We start from the raw sequence: 21,264 nt of genomic DNA, 5'->3' as shown, positions 1-21,264 counted from the left end.
GGCTGTTGCTGGTCGTGGCTAGTGTGACGTAAGGAGGAGATATTAAGGTTTTTGCTTGGAAGGGGTAATGAGATAAAGCGCAAGACATGTGCTAATATAAAACTGAAAGAAAGTTGTGCTTTTCAAAAGTTGTTATAATTCCAATTGATATAGTTAGTTTTTAAATTTAAAAAAGTAAGTAAAACCATAACACTATAAATCTAACTTTTTTATTTTTCTATTTTTCTTCTCTTATCTTATATAGGTACTTTCTTGCCTATGTAGGAAGACTTATCAAGTATTTTCCCTATTTTTTTCTTCTCATATCCTTTTGCCCTTTCAGGCGTCGGACTGGGATTCTGGTTCTTCCTTTACCCATTTTTCCATGCGTTTCTATTTTTGACCACCGTCTTAATTATTCAATACTTATTTTTCGATTATTCCTTTCTATTTCTTCGATTTGATCTATTTATTTCCTTCTGGGTCTAACCCTTCTCCTTCTACTTAGCTGGTTCTACTTTGCTACTCTAATATTTGCCCTGTACCTTAGGGTGGAGCGAAAAAAATCGATTTTCAAATAATAATTTGCCTATATGCGGAAAAGTGGTCTGGTATTGAACCTTAACTTTTTTTAAATCTTTGCTCAATCGGATGTTATTTAGTGGTGCCCCCACCCACATTTGTGAATAGACGCTTTCTTTTGCTTAGTAAAAAAATTCTTCTATAATTTATTTAATCTGAGTCATTTATATCGGCAATTCAGACATATATTATACATTTTAAAGTAGAAGACTTTAAAATGATATTGCCAATATTTATGAGTTGCGTTTCTGGGACGACTTTACTGAAAGATAGTTCATTCGATTACATGAAATCAACCCCAACTCAAGAATATCCGTCACAAAAAAATCATAGCATGTGATCTGTCTTTAAAAAGACCACCAAATGCAACGGTGACAGTAAAATTCTCGTGAATTAAAATTAAAATAATTTTTTTAGTTAAATTGTGGCTTATTTCTTATTTGGAATAGTTGATTACCGAAGAACCATAGTTACCAAGAACCAAGAATATTGTGTTAGTTTCAGAACCAACCTCTGAGTATTTTGTATATCTTACTTTACAATCTGGTTCAGCAAAAAATATTGCAGACAATTTATTCAATTTCTTAAAATCGAAATGTGACTTTTCTACTTTGGTTGTAATTGGATGCGACGGAACAGCGGTAAATACTGGAGTTCACAATGGTGCAATTCGCTAATTAGAACTCCAAATTAAGAGGAAACAGTAGCGATCAACAGGTAGCGTAAACGCGTTCCAAGATTGCGGCTGTAATTTTAAATATTTTTTCGAGATATTTGGCACACGTATTTGTAATATAATAAAAAATGGCGGTACAGAGCCCAATTTGAAAAATATATTAATACGTGGAAATTACTCTGTAATTAAATACAATATTAAAAAAACGAGCCTGTACCGCCATTAAGAAGAACAAAAAAATACACTTTCTTCAAATAAACTTTTTTATCCGATCCCTAGATTTTGTGTCATTTTGGAACTACTAAAATTTTTTATTTCATTAGTAGTTCCAAAATGACACAAAATCTAGGCATCGGAGAAAAAAGTTTATTTGAAGAAAGTGTATTTTTTTGTTCTTCTTAATGGCGGTACAGGCTCGTGTTTTTAATATTGTATTTAATTACAGAGCAATTTCCACATATTAATATATTTTTCAAATTGGGCTCTGTACCGCCATTGTTTATTATATTACGAATACGTGTGTCAAATATCTCGAAAAAATATTCAAAATTACAGCCGCAATCTTGGAACGCGTTTTGGCTACCTGTTGATCGCTACTGTATCACCTTAAGAAACCACTACAGTGGTTCATTTGTCTTTTACATGGAAACGAGCTGTCATTACGACATTTTATGAATTATTTAGATGGAGAAACCGCAGGACCTACCGGATTTTCGGGTGAAATAAGAAAGCTTTTAGAAACTTGTGAAACCCTATACCTGTTTTTGAATTTCGAAAAATTCAAAGTGAACTTCCTGAAGTAGATATTGATATATTAAGTACAGACCAAAAATATTTGTACCGTATCAGAGAGCTTAAAATATCGACAACCGGGAAAGATGGCACATTCGAGGTGGATTACAACAGCAAACAGAATACTACGACTTTATGTAGGAACTTTAAATCCGACTACCAATTTGAATATTTTGGCAACTTCTCTGCAAAATGTGTATGTTCCCACTTGGTTTTAAATCCAAGTAAAGCCGGGAGTTAAATATGGGTCAATTCATTTATTTAATATGATTCAATGCTCGCAATATTTATCACTAAAACTAAAGAAAATAGTGAACAAAATCATTCAAGGCAATGGATATTTTGCACATCCAGAGAATAATTTTTTTGTAGCCATGTTGGGTGATAAACGACCCCACATCCGAGAGCTAGGTTTGAGGCGCATATTAAAGTCTAGGAACGGCCAAGAAACCAAAGAAATTGGCCATGGCCAGTTTAAAATTCCAACTATAAATTTTGGAGCTAAAGAGTATTTTGACTTAATTAATTGGCAAACTAGTGTAATATCAGAAGCACCAATAGTAATACAATTGTCAACAAATGAACTTAGAAAAATAATTGATGACACTACTTCAAATAAATTTGAAATTCCTAAATTTCCTTGTCATTCGCAAGCAGTAAAAAGATGTGTCAAACTAGAGACAGAAGCATCATTATTGGTTTGTGGAGCTGAAGCAAGAAATGGATTCATAAGAAATCGAGTTTTGTCAAGACAAGTATTACCTAAGTTTGAAACAAAATCCGATTTTTTTCAAACTTTACAGTAAATAATTAAATAAACTATATTGTAGTAAGTTCTGAGTTGTAAACAAGCAAAAACAACATTAATATTAAATAAAAAAAATTATGTTTTTTTTCAATATTTTTTTAATTTGTAAATTTTTAAAGTTCTGGGGGCACCGGAAGATATTGTTCTATAAATCCCATATTTTTGGTAACGTTTTGCAATAATATGTAACCACTTTCCCGCATATAGGACATATCAATTTGTAAAAAAAAATTCTTCTTTATTTTCGCCCCACCCTATTGTACCTACCTAATTATTTCTGGTTTCATTCTATTAATATGTCCGAACCACAACATTTGCTTATTCTTAATGTACTCAGTAATAGGTTTCTCTTTGTCATTTGTCTGATATCTTCATTTATTATCCTGTCCTATTCTGTTTTCCCGCACATTTTTCTAAAATGTTTGATTGCGTTAATTTTTTATTCATGTTTTTTATGAATTGTCTATTTTTCGCTTGTGTACGTTATTATTGGCATTATTATTCAATTTTGACTTCTCTCTTGACTTCAATTTTTACATCTTTGTGCCCTAGTAGATAGATATTGTTATTTAATTGTGTACTAAGTGTATAATCGTGTAGATTTATTTCCTCTATTTGTTATTTCCGCATCTATTTTGATATCATCGGTCACAATGCCAGATATCCGTACGTTGTTATTTCGTCTAATAGTATTCCATTGCATTTAAGATCCTTATTGGTTTGGTCTTCCTTTTGATGTAATTATCATCGTTTTTGTTTTATTTATATTCACCTCCATTTTCATTATTAGTATTTCTTCAGTCCACGAATTCACTAGCCTTTGCATTTTATTTTTATTGTTCGCTAACAATACAATATCATCTTCATAGAGTAAACTCTGTAATTTTACTGGTTGTAAATTCCTTTATCCAATTATTGTATTTAGCCTTTCTCCTTTACCTTATTCTTCTTCTTTTTGAATCATAATCGCATAGATGAGTCTTTGCCTATCTGGCTATGTTCTTTCATTCAGACCCCTCTTATGGTGCCTTCTTCTCCATTGTCTTCCATTCATAGTTTACAGATCATCTTCCACGTCATCCAACCATCTCGTTCTCGACCTTCCTTTTTTTTGTCTTCTTATCGGCTTCCAGTGTAATATTTTCTTTGTTCTTTTTTTCTTCTTTGCCTTTTCCTCTTTGATATTAAACAACCATTGCTTAATTACATACATTTTTAGTGTCAGAGGATAAAAAACCCTGCGGATTTGAACACAAGGACGAAGAAGATGATTTGGCGTGCGCATTGGAAAGTGTAGGAATGAGTAAAAGAAAGGGAAGAGGACGTGTAACTTCTGGATTAACTCACGAATGCGGAGTTTTTGGTGCCATAGGATGTGGGGAGTGGCCTACGAATCTAGAGATTTCGCAAATCATTTGCTGGGGATTGGTTGCATTACAACACAGGTAAGTGTACAAGACTCTTCTTCAAGTTCCGCCCCTATCGGAGATTGAAAATCATTCTGGCGATTATAATTTTATTGGTTCTTCTTCTTCACGTGCCATATCAGAATTATCCGACGTTTGCGATCACCATTATTGTGAAGTCTTCTCGATTTTATTGGTTACGCACCTGAATAGTTCAATTGAACTGCATCCAAAGCATTCACTCAGATTGACTAGCCACGAGATTTTTCCTCCTTCTACGTTTCTTCTGCCTTTAATTTTGCCCTGCATTAGTTATATTCTTTAATAGTTCTTATTTTTTACCTATCATAACTCTTCACGTACCCCTAGTGTTCCAACTGCCTGATTTAAAACTTCGCATTATTTTCCTAGTTTTGTTCGAGAACTTGTGAGTTTGTTTTGCGATCCATTTATGATATTTTCAGAATACGTTGGTAACAACACAGTTCGAATGTATCTAGGTTTTTAATGTTGGATTGTTTCATTGTCCAAGCCTCAACCATAGTCTAATGCAAAAAGGTGGATACAATATAACACCGAAGCATTCTTATCCGGTGCGTTATATTGATATTGCGATTAGAGAAAAGTTTTCTCATTCTTTCTGTTAAAAATTGGCAGTGAAATTTCAATGCGGCATCTTATTTCTTTGGTCTGATCCGTAAAATTGGTTATAACCTTGTGAATACCCTGTATAATAGACCATTCCAGGGTGACGTCATTTGACAGCCACTGATGGGCAAAATATTGTAAACAAACTAGTGTAGAAAACCATTGTTTAATTTAAGAATATGATTAAAATACCAGCGTTTTGTTCAGTTTGAAAGTATTCCAGTAAAGGTAAAAGAGATAAAGTAAGTTTTTTTGTAATACCAGCTGCATTTAAAGACCGAAATGTTTTAAATCACAATACGCTGTAAACAGAACGACGATATGGGCCAAGAAAACTGATTTACTGATTATACCGGGTTTTTGCATCCCCTACGAGGGTGTCCTATATCCAATATTTGAAATTTTTGTAGTTAAAACCACAGATTTTTTATAATAAAACGAGAAAATAGCAAAAATAACACCAAAAACACAATTTTTGCCCCTCAGCAACGGTGTCGAAAGTCACGTGACCTGGAATGCTCATATTGACCATATTTTATATTGTTGTGCTGGGGAAGTAAAGAAGATTTATAATACATGTAAAATAAAATACAGTGTGTTCTATTAAAAAAACATACCCAAGTTTGGTTTGCCACTATGATATCGAACACCCTGTAACATTCTAACTAATTTTGTACTATTAACCTCAAAGTTGCCTACAATTTGTATTACAAATTGTTATAGCGCATCCACTGAGCTTTATCACAATAATCAATCATCCTGTATGTGTAAATAATAAAAAAATAAACGAAATCTAAACTATTATGCAATAAAATTAACACGCCAGTGATGATTTTGACAAACACCAAAATTTTCCACGGAAAATGAAAAGAGATACAGAAATCATTATCGTACTAACACTAAAAATGACCTGAACCGTTGATTGATATATTGGGGGCCCATATTAATATTTCCATCAACGGCTGAACGGATGGCATCAATGTGGAAGATTGTCAATAATAAATTAACACATACTGATAAACTCTAGTGGGGAAGTGTTTACTTCTTACTCCAATGATGCAATTTAAAAAGTTGTAAGTCATTGCAAAAATGTTTATGTCACCAATTCGTATCTCTTTTGCGTCACGGGGGTGAGCTGATGACACTGGTTGCGTTTATTGTTAGTTCAAAACAAAACAGCTCCAATTACAATTTCAAAAATTCGTATTTCGACATATATTTAACCTTATTAAAATACATATCTATCAGTGTTGTAATGCTTATCGTTGAGTACTATTGTAGTTGCAAATATGTACGTCGAAAATATAAAATTTTAAATCACTGGACCATCTAATTATCTAATATACATAACGAACATTATGTTGCTATATGCTATATCATATGGGAAAAAAAAAGGAATCAGGCATGAACTACAGAGGAATCTCACTGACCAACACTACGTATAAACGGTATTATTAAAAAGATTACTACCATATGCCGAAGAAATATTTGGTGACTACGCAGTGTGGTTTCAGGCCTGGAAGATCGACCATTCATCAAATATTTACAATAAAACAAATGCTTGAAAAGTATTGGGAGTATAATCAGGACGTGCATCAGATCTTTATAGATTTCAAACAGGCTTATGATTAAATTAATCGTGCAACATTATGGAAGGCAATGATCGAGCTCGGCGTACCCAAGAAACTAACTGCGGTAACACAAAATTGTGTAAGTAACTCCTTTGCATAAGTTAGAATAGGGAGAAAAATATCAAATGCTTTCTGCGTAAATTCTGGACTGAGACAGGGGAGATCCGTTGACCCCTTTATTGTTTAACCTGGCCTTAGAATATGTCATGCGAAAAATTTATCCAAAAATCAAACCAGACATAACTGCTCGGGGAGCAAAAATCATACTCGCGTATATTTTCTCGAGCTTTGAAGAAGCTGTATTAAACATCGGTCTAAAAATAAATGAAGACAAAACAAAATACGTGGTCGTCTCAAAACAAGAACGACGGCGAATAAGGCAAAACATTACTTTAAACGATCATAACTTCAAAGTGGTTAAAGAATTTAAATATCTAGGAGCTACAATCACAAATGAGAACAAAATAGAGCGAGAAGTTGAAACGCGAATAATGGCAGGAAACAGATTTTTCTTTGCAATGCAACATCTAATGAAGTCAAAACTTCTTTCACGAAGTGCAAAAATTCAAATATATAAGACCATAATAGGTACGACCAGCAGTCGCGTATAGAAGCGAAACATGGTCGCTAACAAAAAGAGAAATAAATAAATTGCTGGTGTGGGAACGTAAAATCCTTCGAATGATATATGGCCCTTGCAGAGATAGCGTGACAAACGAATGGAGGCGCAGATTGAAACATAAAAAGGGAATAGAACTTTGACAAGATGTTGATATGTCATATAAGGGGATGTTACACAATGAAGAACATGGCCACGGTCGCTCAAGTCTCAGAGATCTAATTGCTGTGGATTCTTAAGGGATGTTATAGTATACTCTTATTAGCTTAGAAATAAAATAAATAGAAAAATCAAAATAAGAATGTCAAAAAAAATAAAATAAAATATTGGGCGCCACTGGTTACCTAAAAGGAACCAAAAATTATACAAAAATAGAAATAAAGCAAAGAAAGATAAATCAAAATAAAACAAAAAAACATAGTCAAATAAAAAATATATAAAATACTTTAAATTTACAGTAAATATGGTGTGATGACTTACCTTGTCTACTCTATACCTACTATACTCAGCAAATTCTTTATTGTTCTTACGATTCAAGAGAGAAGGAAAAGAGAAAAAAAAATAAGATGGTAATTAGCAAATAAAACATTATTTATTAAAACAAAAAATGAATTTACGAATCTGTGATCTCATGGTGTTACAAATTGAGATCGAGATTACCAAACAAAAAAAAATGAAAGAAAAGTTCTACATAAAAAATACCTTGTAATCATTGTCCTTGAATCTTCCTGTGGTTATTGTTAAGTCCAAGACGCGATTTCACTCCACAAAAGTCACTCCATAATATTAATAGATACAGCAACAGTACATATTTGATGAAACCAATAGTTCATAAAAAAAATTTACATATATAGAAAAATTCAGCATTGTCTAAATAAATTAGCACTTAGGTACTCGAACAAAAATATTTAAAAAAGATTCTTGTTATCTAGTTCACTAAACTGGATCAAAAATAATAAAATGAAAACAACTCCGTGCTTTAAAAGAAAACTTCTACTTGCTTGTAAAGAACGATATACCAACAGTGGTACAAAATTTCGCGTTCGCTTAAAACGGCGAAAACGCGGTGGTCTGTAGATTGTTTAAGCCATGATGGGGTAAGCACTAACTAAACACAACTATTTCTGCAATACAATTGCAAAAAAACTTAACTGAAAATTCACTACTAACTTTGCCGGTAACCGCATATTGGCGGCCCGAGGCACCGGCAACTTTTCTCTCTGCCAGACAAAACTTAACTTGATGGCTGCCCTAATGGAACTGACTTGACAGATCTCCTCAAACTTGGGTTCCCTCTTTCAAAAAATAGAAGTTACCTCCCATTCTACCAACATCAGATCCAAAACACTCAATCAATCAAATCTCAACCAATAAGAAGTTGCTAATTACGCACCAGGGTAATCCCTTTGGCGTATACCAAAACAGCTCATCCAATCAATGAAAATACACAAAGAGACCTCAATATTTCACTTCACCCATTTTTCTCTCAAAAAATGCTTACTTGGACGTAGTCACAGCGAAAGGCCCGTTCTCATGGAAAATGCTTAAGTCAGCAATAAGAACACTTGTTAGATTATATAAACACACTCAAAGGCTCTTATCGATATTCCAACTCTAAAATAAATAGAACCCCGACTTTCTGTCGGTAAAAACAATTTACTGAAAGATCTATGACTTTGATACCTTTGGCGGTGAGCCTCTCGGCAAACACCGCTGATACACTTAAAAACAATTACGTCACATTCTTAGTAGAAACAGATTATACATTCGACTATTCGTGAGAATCAAAAATAAATCACGTAATACGAAAGATTTGTGAGAACTTACGATTCTTCGATAAACAAATATGAATTTAACGAATCTATTAGACAAAACGCTTATACCGGGGTCGTAATATAGTTAATTGTCTTAACACAAAAAAGTTAAAGGGTGGTCGTTGACCTTCGGACCGTTATAAGATACAATAACGAGTTAGAGTCTCTATTCGGAAAGGAACATCTAGTCAGATATATAAAGGCCAATAGACTCAGATGGGCAGGGCATGTGATACGCAGTAACGACAATCGCCCTATAAACAAAGTGTTCTGGGAAACTGTGTGTACTGACCTGTTGAGAGTTCGATCTTACACTGAGATTAATGTTTACTAAATGCTACGTGTGGTCGGTGCTGCTATATGGCATAGAGGGCTGGACACTCAAAACGAGGGATATAAACAGATTAGAAGCCTTCGAAATGTGGCTTTATCGCCGTATCCTAAAGATACCATGGACGGCGAAAGTCACAAATGTAGATGTCCTTAAAAGAATCAACCAAGAACGCCAGCTTTTCGAAAACATCAAGAAACAAAAAACGGCGTATTTGGGTCACATCATGCGAAACGAAAAACAGCAGTTCCTTCAACTTATAATCCAGGGTAAAATTGAAGGCAAGAGAGGAATAGGACGCAAGAAAATGTCCTGGTTCTGAAACATAAGGCAATGGACAGGGATTAACGACATACAATCTCTGATACACATTGCAAGAAAGCAAGAAACAAAGAGTTAATGAAAAATGTGATCGCTAACATCCATTAGTGGATTTGCATGTGAAGAAGAAGAAGTTCTGGGAAAGGCCAGATGGAAGAAGGTCTGTAGGACGGTCTAGAAAAATATGAAAAGATGCAGTCAAAGAAGATCTGGAGAAAATGAGAGTGAGAGATCATTGATGATGATGATGATTGTAATGCCAAAACTTATCGTTTTGTACAACAATCATAATGATAATGATGATCATACGGGGTGACACAGATATCTTTCTGTTTCCATACTTAACGCGCGCACTGTATATTACTTATGGCAAGATTTACCTTGTTTCATGTAAAGCACTGATGTATTCTCCATCTTGTAGATTACATCAGATAATATATCCGTAAAACTACAACCCGGGATGGGTTTTGGCTGACTGCACAACTCGCTTCCATCTGTCGGTTGTCCATGATGAGTTAGTTTGGGTTGGTGGAGAGCCCCATTATTCCTAACTCTATCCATACGTTATTTCTCCATCGCATTCGTAGACATCCTAAGGACCTTCTTTCTGTCGGGGCTTCCTCCCAGATTAGCTTGGTAAAGCGGTCATTAGGAAGTCTATGAACATGACCTAGCCACAGACTCCCATCTTGACGTTGGGATTTTATCGCTTGGACTACGTCGCTAGCTCTATACCTACATGCTCTACTGTTTGACCTCGGCATTTGTCCTCATTCGGTATTGGTTAGTTTTCGGGTCATGGTAAGGTCCAAAGATTCTTCTGAGGATTTTTCCTTCCAAACGCCGGAGTTTTCTTTCCATTGCTTTTGTCAGCGTCCACATCTCACACCCATACACGAGCACCGGTCTAATCACTGTTTTATATACCCTGATTTTTGATGTTCGTGTTAGGCCCTTAGATTTAATAGTCTTGTGGAGGCTACACACACCTGCTTGCTACCTGGATTCTCCTTTTTATCTCTTGCGTGATATTGTTTTCTGCGGTGATTTTCGCTCCGAGATATTAAAAACTTTCTACTCTTTCAAAGGTATATGTCTTCATCTGATAATGTATATGGTAATTGTATGGGTCTCTCATACATTGTTTGTCATTAACCCTATATTCTTGCTTTTAGAGGCCAAGAGTCCGCCGGTATAGTCACAAGCGAAGGGCGCTGCTCAAAATACTTCAACGTCGTCAAAGGTATGGGCATGATCAGTAACATTTTCAACGACGAAGCCATAAGAAAATTGAAGGGAAGCGTAGGCATCGGCCACACCAGATATTCGACCTCTGCAGCTTCAGAGGAAGTCAACTGCCAACCTTTTGTAGTCCATACTGCGCACGGAGCACTTGCCGTAGCACACAATGGAGAATTAGTTAACTGTGATAGTTTAAGAAGACAAGTAAGTGATTATTATTATCTAGTATAGAGTATAGTATAAGCAAGAAATATAGTAGAAACTCTTTAAGAGCGGAACCTTTAATCCCTTTCTTGTTGACACCGACCGATTGTCGGTGTAAACAACGAGATGTAAGAACGAAAAGGTGTAAAAACGATCTTTCAAGACCCTTCCATTGCAAAAATTGACTAAGACAGGATGATGGACTATCGTGTCTCTTATTTAACCTTGCTCTAGAAAAAGTAATTCGAGAGTCTCAGATTAGTACGAATGTCATTACCTTCTACAAATCTCTATAAGTGGTCAGATATGCAGATGACGTCGACATCATAGTTAGGTCCATAGAGTCCTTGACCGGAGGATTTCTGTGGTTAAAGGCTTCTAAATTTGTACTAGGTCAAGCAATCAGACACCTAGAAGAAGAATAACTGACGATTTAGAACTGGAAGGTGTAGACAACTTCATATACCTAGCCTCGCTGTTGATTAAATATAACAACGTCAGCGAAGATAAGTGTTATGGTCTGAGAAGACAGATAGTCTCAAAACTACACAGAAAACTTAAAGTGAACGTCTATAAAACACTAAGAACACAAGGGTTAACATATGAAGGAGAAACGTGGTCATTTACACAGAAAGAAAGCAGGATTCTTCTGAAGAAGGCTTTGGCTCATAACGAGCTGTGACGCCACTGATTTTGATGACTAAAAGGAGAAGGGAATGGTCTGAGTTAATGTAAACCTTCTTCTCTTTTCAAATAATTTGAACTTTTCTAATAACTACAAAGAAGTGATGAAGTGAATCAGGTCAGGATAGTACCTGGCTCATATCAGGTTTTTCAGGTTCTGATGCTTGAAGTGAAAAAATATGTACGAAACAAATATTTTGCAATTAAATTTATCTTTTTTCATAAAAAATCTCTTTTTCAGGTATTGGAACATGGTGTTGGTTTATCCACCCACTCAGACAGCGAACTGATTACGCAAGCTCTATGCTTGAACCCACCAGAGGGTGAGCCCAATGGTGAACCAGACTGGCCAGCTAGGATAAAGCATTTGATGGATTTAGCACCTTTAAGTTATTCTCTAGTAATTATGTTGAAAAATAAGATTTATGCTATCAGAGATCCGTATGGAAACAGGCCTCTGTGCTTGGGAAAGATTTTACCTTTTAATGAACGTAAGTTACCTTTGAATCTTGCTTTTTGAATTATGTTAGCTGAGAATTGTATTCTATGAATTCTTCTTTTAAAGTGCCCTCTCCTCGATGGAGGTTGGCTACTACAATTGCAAACTCTTCTCTGTCTTCAACTGTTCTTATACGCTGTTCAAAATTTAGCCCTGGCCATTGTCGGATGTTTCGTAGCCACGATTCCTTCCTCCTTTCCCTCTATTTCCCTTGATCTTTCCTTTCACTATTAGTTGGGCATATCGGTGCTTATTATTTCTCAGTATGTAGCCTAGATATGTTTATTTAACTTTTATTGTATTGAAAAGTTCTGATTTATTGGCTATTCTATGCAGCACTCCTTGGTTTGAGGTATGCGATGTCCATGAAATTTTGAGGATTCCCCGGTATATCCACATTTCATAGACCTCCAATTTATTTACAGTTGATGTTCTAAGAGTTTTTTCAAGAATCACATAGCAGTCTTTTGATTTTTTTCGAAAGATTTTATGGTCTGTTCTGTTCTGTACCGAAATGTATTTATTTAGCATTTACTGGTTTCAGCTCTTGATGGAGAATGTGATGACAGCCGAGAGGCAGAGGGATGGGTGGTATCCTCAGAATCTTGTGGATTCTTGTCCATTGGAGCACAATACGTACGTGAAGTATTCCCTGGAGAAATAATAGAAATGACCAGACACGGTATCCGCACCATCGATGTGGTTGCAAGGCCTGAAGACAAAACCCAAGCTTTCTGTATTTTCGAATATGTATATTTTGCCAGGTAATGTATAACCTTTCTTCATATACAGTATGCCCTGTAAGTTGTATCCATATGGAAAACTTTTTTATTATTAACTTTACGAAAAAAAGTTATTCTTAATAAAAAGTTCTGCATGGTCCAAAACCCAAGATTCAACCATCAGATATCAAATTTTATGAATGTTATACGAGGTATGTAAAAAAGTTTGAATTTCACTCAAGAGTAAAGTAGCTTTATTTTTCACAATATTGAAAATTGCTATTATGGAAAGTTGTTTGGAATTAAAAACTAGTATGCAATTACATCCTTCTAATTGAAATTTTTTTTTTTTTGAAAAATTATGGATAACATTCTTTTCAGTTATTTCAATTCTGATAACTCTTTTATTATCAATTTTACGAAAAAAAGTGATTCTTAATAAAAAGTCCTGGATGGTCTAAAACCTAAAATACAACCATCTTATATCAAATTTTATCAATTTTATACGAGGTATGTCAAAAAAGATAAATTTAGATCAAAATTAAAGTACCTTTATAGTTCAGAATATTTCAATTAGAAGGATGTAATTACATACTGAGACATAGTATTTAATTCTGAATAACTTTTATTGATATTGTGAAAAATAAACGTATTTTAGTCTTGAGCGAAATTCATATTTTTTGACATACCTCGTATAAAATTGATAAAATTTGACATAATATGGTTGTATTTTGGGTTTTAGACCATGCAGAACTTTTTACTAAGAATCACTTTTTTTCGTAAAATTATTAATAAAAGAGTTATCTGAATAACTGAACATAAATGTCATTTATCCATAATTTTTCAAAAAAAAAAAATTCAATTAGAAGGATGTAATTGCATACTAGAATATAGTTTTTAATTCCAAACAACTTTTCATAATAGCAATTTTCAATATTGTGAAAAATAAAGCCACTTTACTCTTAAGTGAAATTAAAACTTTTTGACATACCTCGTATAAAATTCAAAAAATTTGATATTTGATGGTTAAATCTTTGGTTTTAGACCATGCAGAGCTTTTTATGAAGAATAACTTTTTTTCGTAAAATTAATAATAAAAAAGTTTTCCATATGGATACAACTTACAGGAACATACTGTAATCTTTATCTGTGATCTTTATATAAATGAACGAGGCTCGGATAGCTCAGGCGGTAGATGTCTGACTTCCACGCAGGTAGGCCAGGAATCGAAACCCAGCGCCGCATAGACTACAGGTCGACTCAGTCTGAATAAAATGAGTACCTTGGGTAAAACCAGGGGTAACGCTGGCACTGTTACCTTCCTTATATACCGTAGGCCCTAGAGATAGCAGACTACCCTGCAATAATCCCAAAGCCGCATTAGCGATATAAAACGGGAGACTTTATAAATGAACAGCTCAAAATACTATATAAAGGTTTGAGCATTTTTTTTGAACAAACCGAACCAAATAAGATGCTAAATAATAGCCAAAGAACCAATAAGATGCAAATTGTAGTTAGACAATCAAATTATACAACAAGTAATGACTTTCAAATACCTGGGAATTAATCTATCAGCCGACAACAATATCGAAGAAGAGGTAAAAGACCAAAAAAATAAAGCCAGTAGAACGGCCGGATGCCTAAACGACACAATTTGAAAAACAAACGCATAAGAGTGGAAACAAAGGCCCGAATATAGGTCAGTTATTAATTAGGCCAGTTATGACTTACACGGCCGAAACAATACCAGATACAAGCAAAACACAAAGACACCTGGAGACTAACGAAATGAAGATCTTAAGAAGGATTGCTGGGAAAGGACTACAGGACAGGGTAATAAGTGAGGAAATCAGACGCATATGTGGGGTAGACAATATAAAAACCTGGCCAAAGAACAGAAAAGAAGAGTGGAATCAACACATAAGCAGGATGTCTGAATCAAGGATAGTAAGAATAGCCAGGGACAAGTCACCGTTATGCAGAAGAAGTATAGGACGCCCAAGAACAAGATGGAATAACAATTTAGGGACAGAATGAAAGGCACCGTTGAAGAAAAACAGGCAGTACTGCCTACCACGGGCGCCCATACTCATGGGCAGGGGGGCCGTGGCCCCCTATCTTTTCGGGTGCTATAAAATATATATGGTTTTTCAAAGTATACAAAATGTAATGTGCAACATCTTCACGTCTGGCCCCCCCTAAAAATTTTTATATGGGCGCCCTTGCTGCCTACATAAAAGAAAAAAGAAGAAGAAGAAGAAAAATAACAAATAACAGTACCTGTATTATTAAATCTATAACTTACTGTTCTGTTTTAGAGCCGACAGTATTTTTGAAGGTCAGATGGTGTATGCCGTCAGAATGCAATGCGGTAGACAATTGGCTATAGAACACCCCGTAGAAGCAGACATTGTTAGTGCTGTTCCAGAATCTGGTAATGCAGCAGCTCATGGTTTTTCACGACAGGTAAAACACTTTTTTGGGTTTTTATATTTTTAAATAATTTTTATTGTCTTGTATTTATTAAAGACCCACGTTTAGTTATTTCATTAGCCAAAAACAGCTGTAGGTATAGGGGAGAGTCGGCTATTGGTGCGCACTTAAGGCAAATTCAGGATATTTCACAAACTTGAAACATTTCAGTTTCCAAATCTTTTGAAGATATACCTCAAAGGCTTAGGTATATTGGTAGGGACCGCATTTAATGAATGATTAAACAGTAAAAGAGTGAGAGGCGAAATTTCCAATTAGTGTAATGCGCACAATTGCCCGACCTATTCGTCTAATGGTGCGCATATGTCGGATAACTGTGCGTAATAATATAACTTATAAATAACCTTCGAAAATGTAGCTTATTGAACATAAATATTAATGGAACAAACAAATATACGGAAAAAGATAAGAAACCAAGTTATAGATATTTTTAAAAAAATCTAATTATTGCAGGAGTCATAAATATATCCTTCTGGACTATCCTGTCGTATACACATGGCATGAGACCATTGACAATATATCGAACACTTGCACCATATACCTCGTCTTTTTTGCTACCGTCCCCACAATACACAGAAGTCATTTTGATCTGACACGAGATCGTCCAACTCATCATCATGGCACAGTTTACTTTCTGAAATAACTTCGGAGCTGTTGTGTTCAACAATTTTCCTTTTTGTACCTTTTTTCAATTTCCTGGTTTTCTCTTTGCCCCTTTATTTACTTTGACGGTTGTTTAACGCTTGTTTGCGTTTTATGACGCAGTCACAGAATGTAAAAAATGCCGTTATATACCTTGCCGGCTAATGGTGCGCAATGCGCACCATTAGACGACGTTACACTTCACCATATAGCACAAAATTTGATAAAAACAAAAAACAATCGAGCAAAACTAACTATATCAGTGTTTAAAATTATAAATAAATAAAGGATATAAGTACTATTTAAACTATATTTCTGCCAAGAAAAAAAGTTATCGCTTATTTTCTCAGATACACAAACAATATCAAACCATGCGAAAACATGTAAACGATAACTACCAACCGGTAAATTATCTCCCCACGTTCGTTTGTGTCAGATAGATATGGCAGTTGCTACTAGATGGCCTGACAATATAGTTTTTGCAATTTTATTAAATAGGAGATTAGAATCATTGATGCGCACAATTATCAGACGCGCACCATTAGCCGAATCTCCCATAAGCTTTGTAACACCTTCTTCTTTTAAAATAAGCTCTAAAAAGATCTTCGTGACTGTATTTTAAATTCATTGTGGCTTTAAAATTGTCTTTCAACATTCAAATTTTAATTTTCGTGGTATTTTTTATCCATGTGTAATAAAATAGTAAAGACGAAGAAACGAAAATAATACAAATAATTAATGCACCACTTTACTACAACATGACAACAAAATTTTTGATTCTTAATCACGGTTTTCCGCTTATATAAAGTCAAATTTACAATTCCAGAAAAATCTAGGCACTAATGTAGCATCTTATCTTGGCGCCATGGATAATACTCTCATTATTTTTCCTATACTACTTATATTGCCATTCTGGAAAAATCAAGTTGTTATATTTATCTCATTTTTTTTTTTCAGAGTGGTATAAGGTTCGCAGAAGTTTTATGCAAGAATAGATATGTAGGAAGATCTTTCATCCAGCCAAGTAATCGTCTCAGACAACTCAGTATTGCAAAGAAATTCGGTAAGTCCCTTAATTATTTAGATGTTTTTATTGTTAGGTGAAAGTGTTAAATTATTACCAAAAATGTCCAATGTGGCATGAGCTGTGACGCGAAACGTTGTCCTGTTAAAAACACTTGTCGTTATTGTCTGTATCATCGAATTTAGGCCAAAAGAATTTGGTAATCATTCACCTGTAGGGCTCGCGATTGACGATGATGGCTCAAATTAATATGGACCAATGATGCCGCCAAATCTGCACCAAACAATGACTTTTCGGGAGTCATTGGAAGGTCTGGGAGCTTATTTGGAATCTTTCAAAAAAAAAGTCTGGAAATAGCTATTTGTATAACAAGGGAGGAAAGTGCTACTTTTCCTCCCGAGAATGAAGTTTACTGTAATCATTCGAGGGAGGAAAAGGCACTTTACTCCCATGTTATACATATGATTTTTCCACCTTCCTCAAATATCAAGTAATTTTTTCATTTTTAAATAATTTATTTATGTAACTAACTGACAAAATTTATTAGAGCACTAAAACTATCAAGTAGGTACAGTATAACTGTCAACTGTCAAATATAAGTAAAATTATTAATGTAAACACTGTTAAATCAAATCAACAATTTAGTGTTTTTACCATTCTGCAAAATACAGGGTGCTCTATAAATAAACGTTAAAATGTATAGATACGTAATAAATAATAGAATATTGTATAGGGCGTCAATAAGTTATTTCATCAATGACATACCATGACGTCACTTCTACTTTTCCTCCCTAGGGGGGAAAAGTACGACTTTGCTCCCTACAATCAGGTCAGGAAAAGTATACTTTCGGTAGAGGTAGGTGGAAAAATTTTTTCTAGGACTGCATTGTCTTTCTTTTTTCGATACAGAGTCTCTGATTGAACTGTTGTTATAGATCTTGTGTAAAGTGATGAGCTTTGCCCTAAAAAAATCAGGGCAGAAAATCTGGATGAGTTTCATTATTCTGGATGAGTTCCATCAATGGTGATTGATTCTGTACCAAATATTCACAAAACCTAACTTTTTACATTTTATTTATAGGTGCCTTGGCAGGAAACGTAAAAGGAAAGAAAGTTCTCTTAATCGACGATTCCATCGTAAGAGGAAATACAATCGGTCCCATCATCAAACTATTGAAAAACGCAGGAGCCAAAGAAGTCCATATTAGAGTTGCTAGTCCACCCTTAAAATATCCCTGCTACATGGGAATCAATATTCCTACCAGGGAAGAATTGATAGCAAACAAATTAAGCGCATCAGAACTAGCAAAGAAAGTCGGTAAGTAAATTTCTTTGTTAGAAATGAGATAGTCAAAGCAATAAATTTCCTGAAAATCATAATAATAGTTTACTTATAACACCGCTGTAAAGTATTTTCATTTTTATAGTATTCGTCACATGGAACTTTGTTAACCATATCACCTATCAACTACTTCCCGGTAACACTTAAAGATATCTCTCGAGAAACCCTGTATAACTGAAACTATTCAAGACTCCATTTCCTATACCTAGTACATCAATCTTCTCAGGTTCTGAATCAGTGACTTTGTCCTCTCTGCCGCACCCTCTATCTAGTTGCATTTATTTTGCCACATGTAGATTAACCTTTCAGTATGCTCCTCTCTCACTTTCTCTATCTTTATCTCTTCCTTTCGTTAAGCCCCATTTGTTCTTTCGTATATTCTCTCTTTCTCTCTCTCTCTCTCTTCGCTATTACGTACATGAGAACACAACTGGTAACAAAAACAACGCTCAATAAGGCCCACAGTTCTATAAGCACACATCACCTGCAACAGACCCTTTATATTTACCTTCGTGAGGTGCTTTTTGTACATTGATGCAAGAACCATACCATACCAGATTTGTGCTCCATATAGTCATCATTATCAATGGCGTTACAACTCTTCGTGAGTCTTTGCCGCGTTTACTAATGCCTTCCATGTTTGTCGGTCTGCCATTATTTCCCATTGTCTCACTCCCATTTTCTCCAGATATTTTCTGACTGCATCTTTCCACCTTTTTCAAGGCAGTCCTTCAGACCTTCTCCCGTCTGGCCTTTTCCAAAACACATTGTTTATAAAGCGATTGTTTTTACTGCGTATCACATGCCCTGCTCATCCGATTCTATTGGCCTTTATATATCTGACTAGATTTTCCTTTCCGAACTCGTTATTGTACGGCCCATATAGTAGCCGATTGTCAACAAAGTGCAGGACTCCCTTTCTCCCGGATTTGGACCCCATAGTTTTGGATATGATCATACCTAGTGCAATCCCCTAGTTGCTTAAAGTTTGATAACATTAAGATGTTACCATTAACTGAGTAATCTGTTAAACTTGTAGTTTTTGATATGTATCTATTGATACATATTGATATGTAATTTTTGTTACAGGCGCTGACAGCTTAGAATATTTGTCTTTGGAAGGTTTGATCAAAGCTGTAAGATCAGACATAAAAACCAAAAACGCCCACTCTAAAGTAGGACACTGCACCGCATGTTTGTCCGGAATTTACCCAGGAGGTGTGCCAAATACGAACTCTGACTATGACTGGTAGTGAATAAAGTGAAAACAAAAATTCTGCAGGTTTTATGTTGAGTAATTTATGATTAGGGATGTAAATAATTAACAAGAGGATACCGAATTCGGAAAGATCAAGTACCTAGTGATTTGATTTAAATAATTTTTAATTATACGCAAGCGCTTCTGTAAACAACGTTGCCAAATTTATAATTTATAGGTAAGACATTTAAACAATCATAAATTAATTCATGATTGTTATAGTTAAATGTCGGTTTTTAATAATTATTAGATACTTTTTTGTAAAAATATTCTATTTTTGTTTGACAAGTTCTAATTATTATTATGTAGGCTCTCTTTAGAAATGTAATGGATTAGCAAATCGTTTTATTTGATTCGATTAAAGTAACAGACACCTCTTTATTGAAGTAGCACAAACGTCCTTAAAAATTTAATATAATAAGTTATTTTAATTTTTACAATTAGTTTAGATAAGATGTAAACAATTTATATAATACATTCTGTCTGTTTCCTTGTAAATCTTAAATGTAAATCTTTTGATAAAAGAACATAATTTATTTCTTGTATATTTATACGTTTTTGTATATTTATTTTTTAAATAAATATTTATATTTTTGACACCTTATTTTTAATCCTTATGCCAGGTTGGTTTCATTAATGTATAGTAGCGGGGATAAAAATCCACATGGGGTAAAGGTAAAAGTCTGCACGCAATTTCTAATAGTTCACAGTACATCGTCCTTTTTGGAAGATAATTACAAAAGTCTTAAAAATAGTTTTAACTGCTTCCTTTGAACGAGTCTACCACTTTCTGAAAATTTTTAGAGTGAAGGTTGGACGCGTTTCCGCGTCCCGCTTCATTAACATATTTACATTGTCGGACTAACGAAACGCGACTGTAAATTTGTCGGACAAGAGATCGACCATCTTTATTAATTAAATATAAATACTTTAAATTGAAAATTAAGAGTTTTGTAATAACTACCGCGCTAGAGTGACATCTTGCGGATGTCGGACTCTACGATTTTGTTATTACAAAACTCTTAATTTTCAAAGTCAAAGTTTTCAACCTATAATAGAAATATTAAAAATATTCCTAAAAGATATTTAATTGTAAACTTATTAAACCATTTTCATGGTAACACCTCTATGGCTTCTAAAAATTGCAAGCCAGATGGATGCTGAAGCGAAGAAGACAAGAGGGAATTCTAAAACTTGCAATTCACGACCCCGTCTGTTCAGCTGGTAAATTCCAACGGAAAATGGACCTATGTTACTCAAAGGAGTAAAACTAATATAAAATAAAATAAAAATGTATACCATTTTTATTCAGTTGCAATGCGAAGGCAAAACTGTCTAATTTTCTTCGGGTTTCTTCACTTGGGGCAGAGAACAGCAAACCTACGCCTCTCTGATGATGACTCATATTAGAGTCGAAAATCGTCGATTTAGAGTGCTGGTTTGCGCTCTCTGTATCTACTAAGTGAAGGAGGAAATGTAAAGAAAACAAAATTTTATATTTTCAACTTTTTGTCAAAATTTAACTAAACGAGGAAAATATGTAG

At 34.6% G+C, this 21,264-nt stretch overlaps 1 protein-coding gene across 1 annotated transcript; it reads left to right on the top strand.

The window, feature by feature from the left end:
- Nucleotides 1-16: 16 nt before the first annotated feature.
- LOC126892769 (amidophosphoribosyltransferase-like) lies at nucleotides 17-20,317 on the top strand. The gene is made up of 9 exons (XM_050662451.1): nucleotides 17-174; nucleotides 4,057-4,282; nucleotides 10,783-11,053; nucleotides 11,979-12,228; nucleotides 12,781-13,000; nucleotides 15,280-15,427; nucleotides 17,054-17,159; nucleotides 18,202-18,438; nucleotides 19,552-20,317. Coding segments are annotated over exons 1-9 (1,623 nt in total). The 5' UTR covers nucleotides 17-173; the 3' UTR covers nucleotides 19,716-20,317.
- The last annotated feature ends 947 nt before the right edge of the window (nucleotides 20,318-21,264 follow it).

This window comes from Diabrotica virgifera, chromosome 9, assembly GCF_917563875.1.
Source record: "Diabrotica virgifera virgifera chromosome 9, PGI_DIABVI_V3a".
In the NCBI taxonomy this organism is placed as follows: Eukaryota; Metazoa; Arthropoda; class Insecta; order Coleoptera; family Chrysomelidae; genus Diabrotica; species Diabrotica virgifera.
The sequence above is the reverse complement of the archived record's forward strand: the minus strand, read 5'-3'. Positions and strand labels throughout refer to the sequence as shown.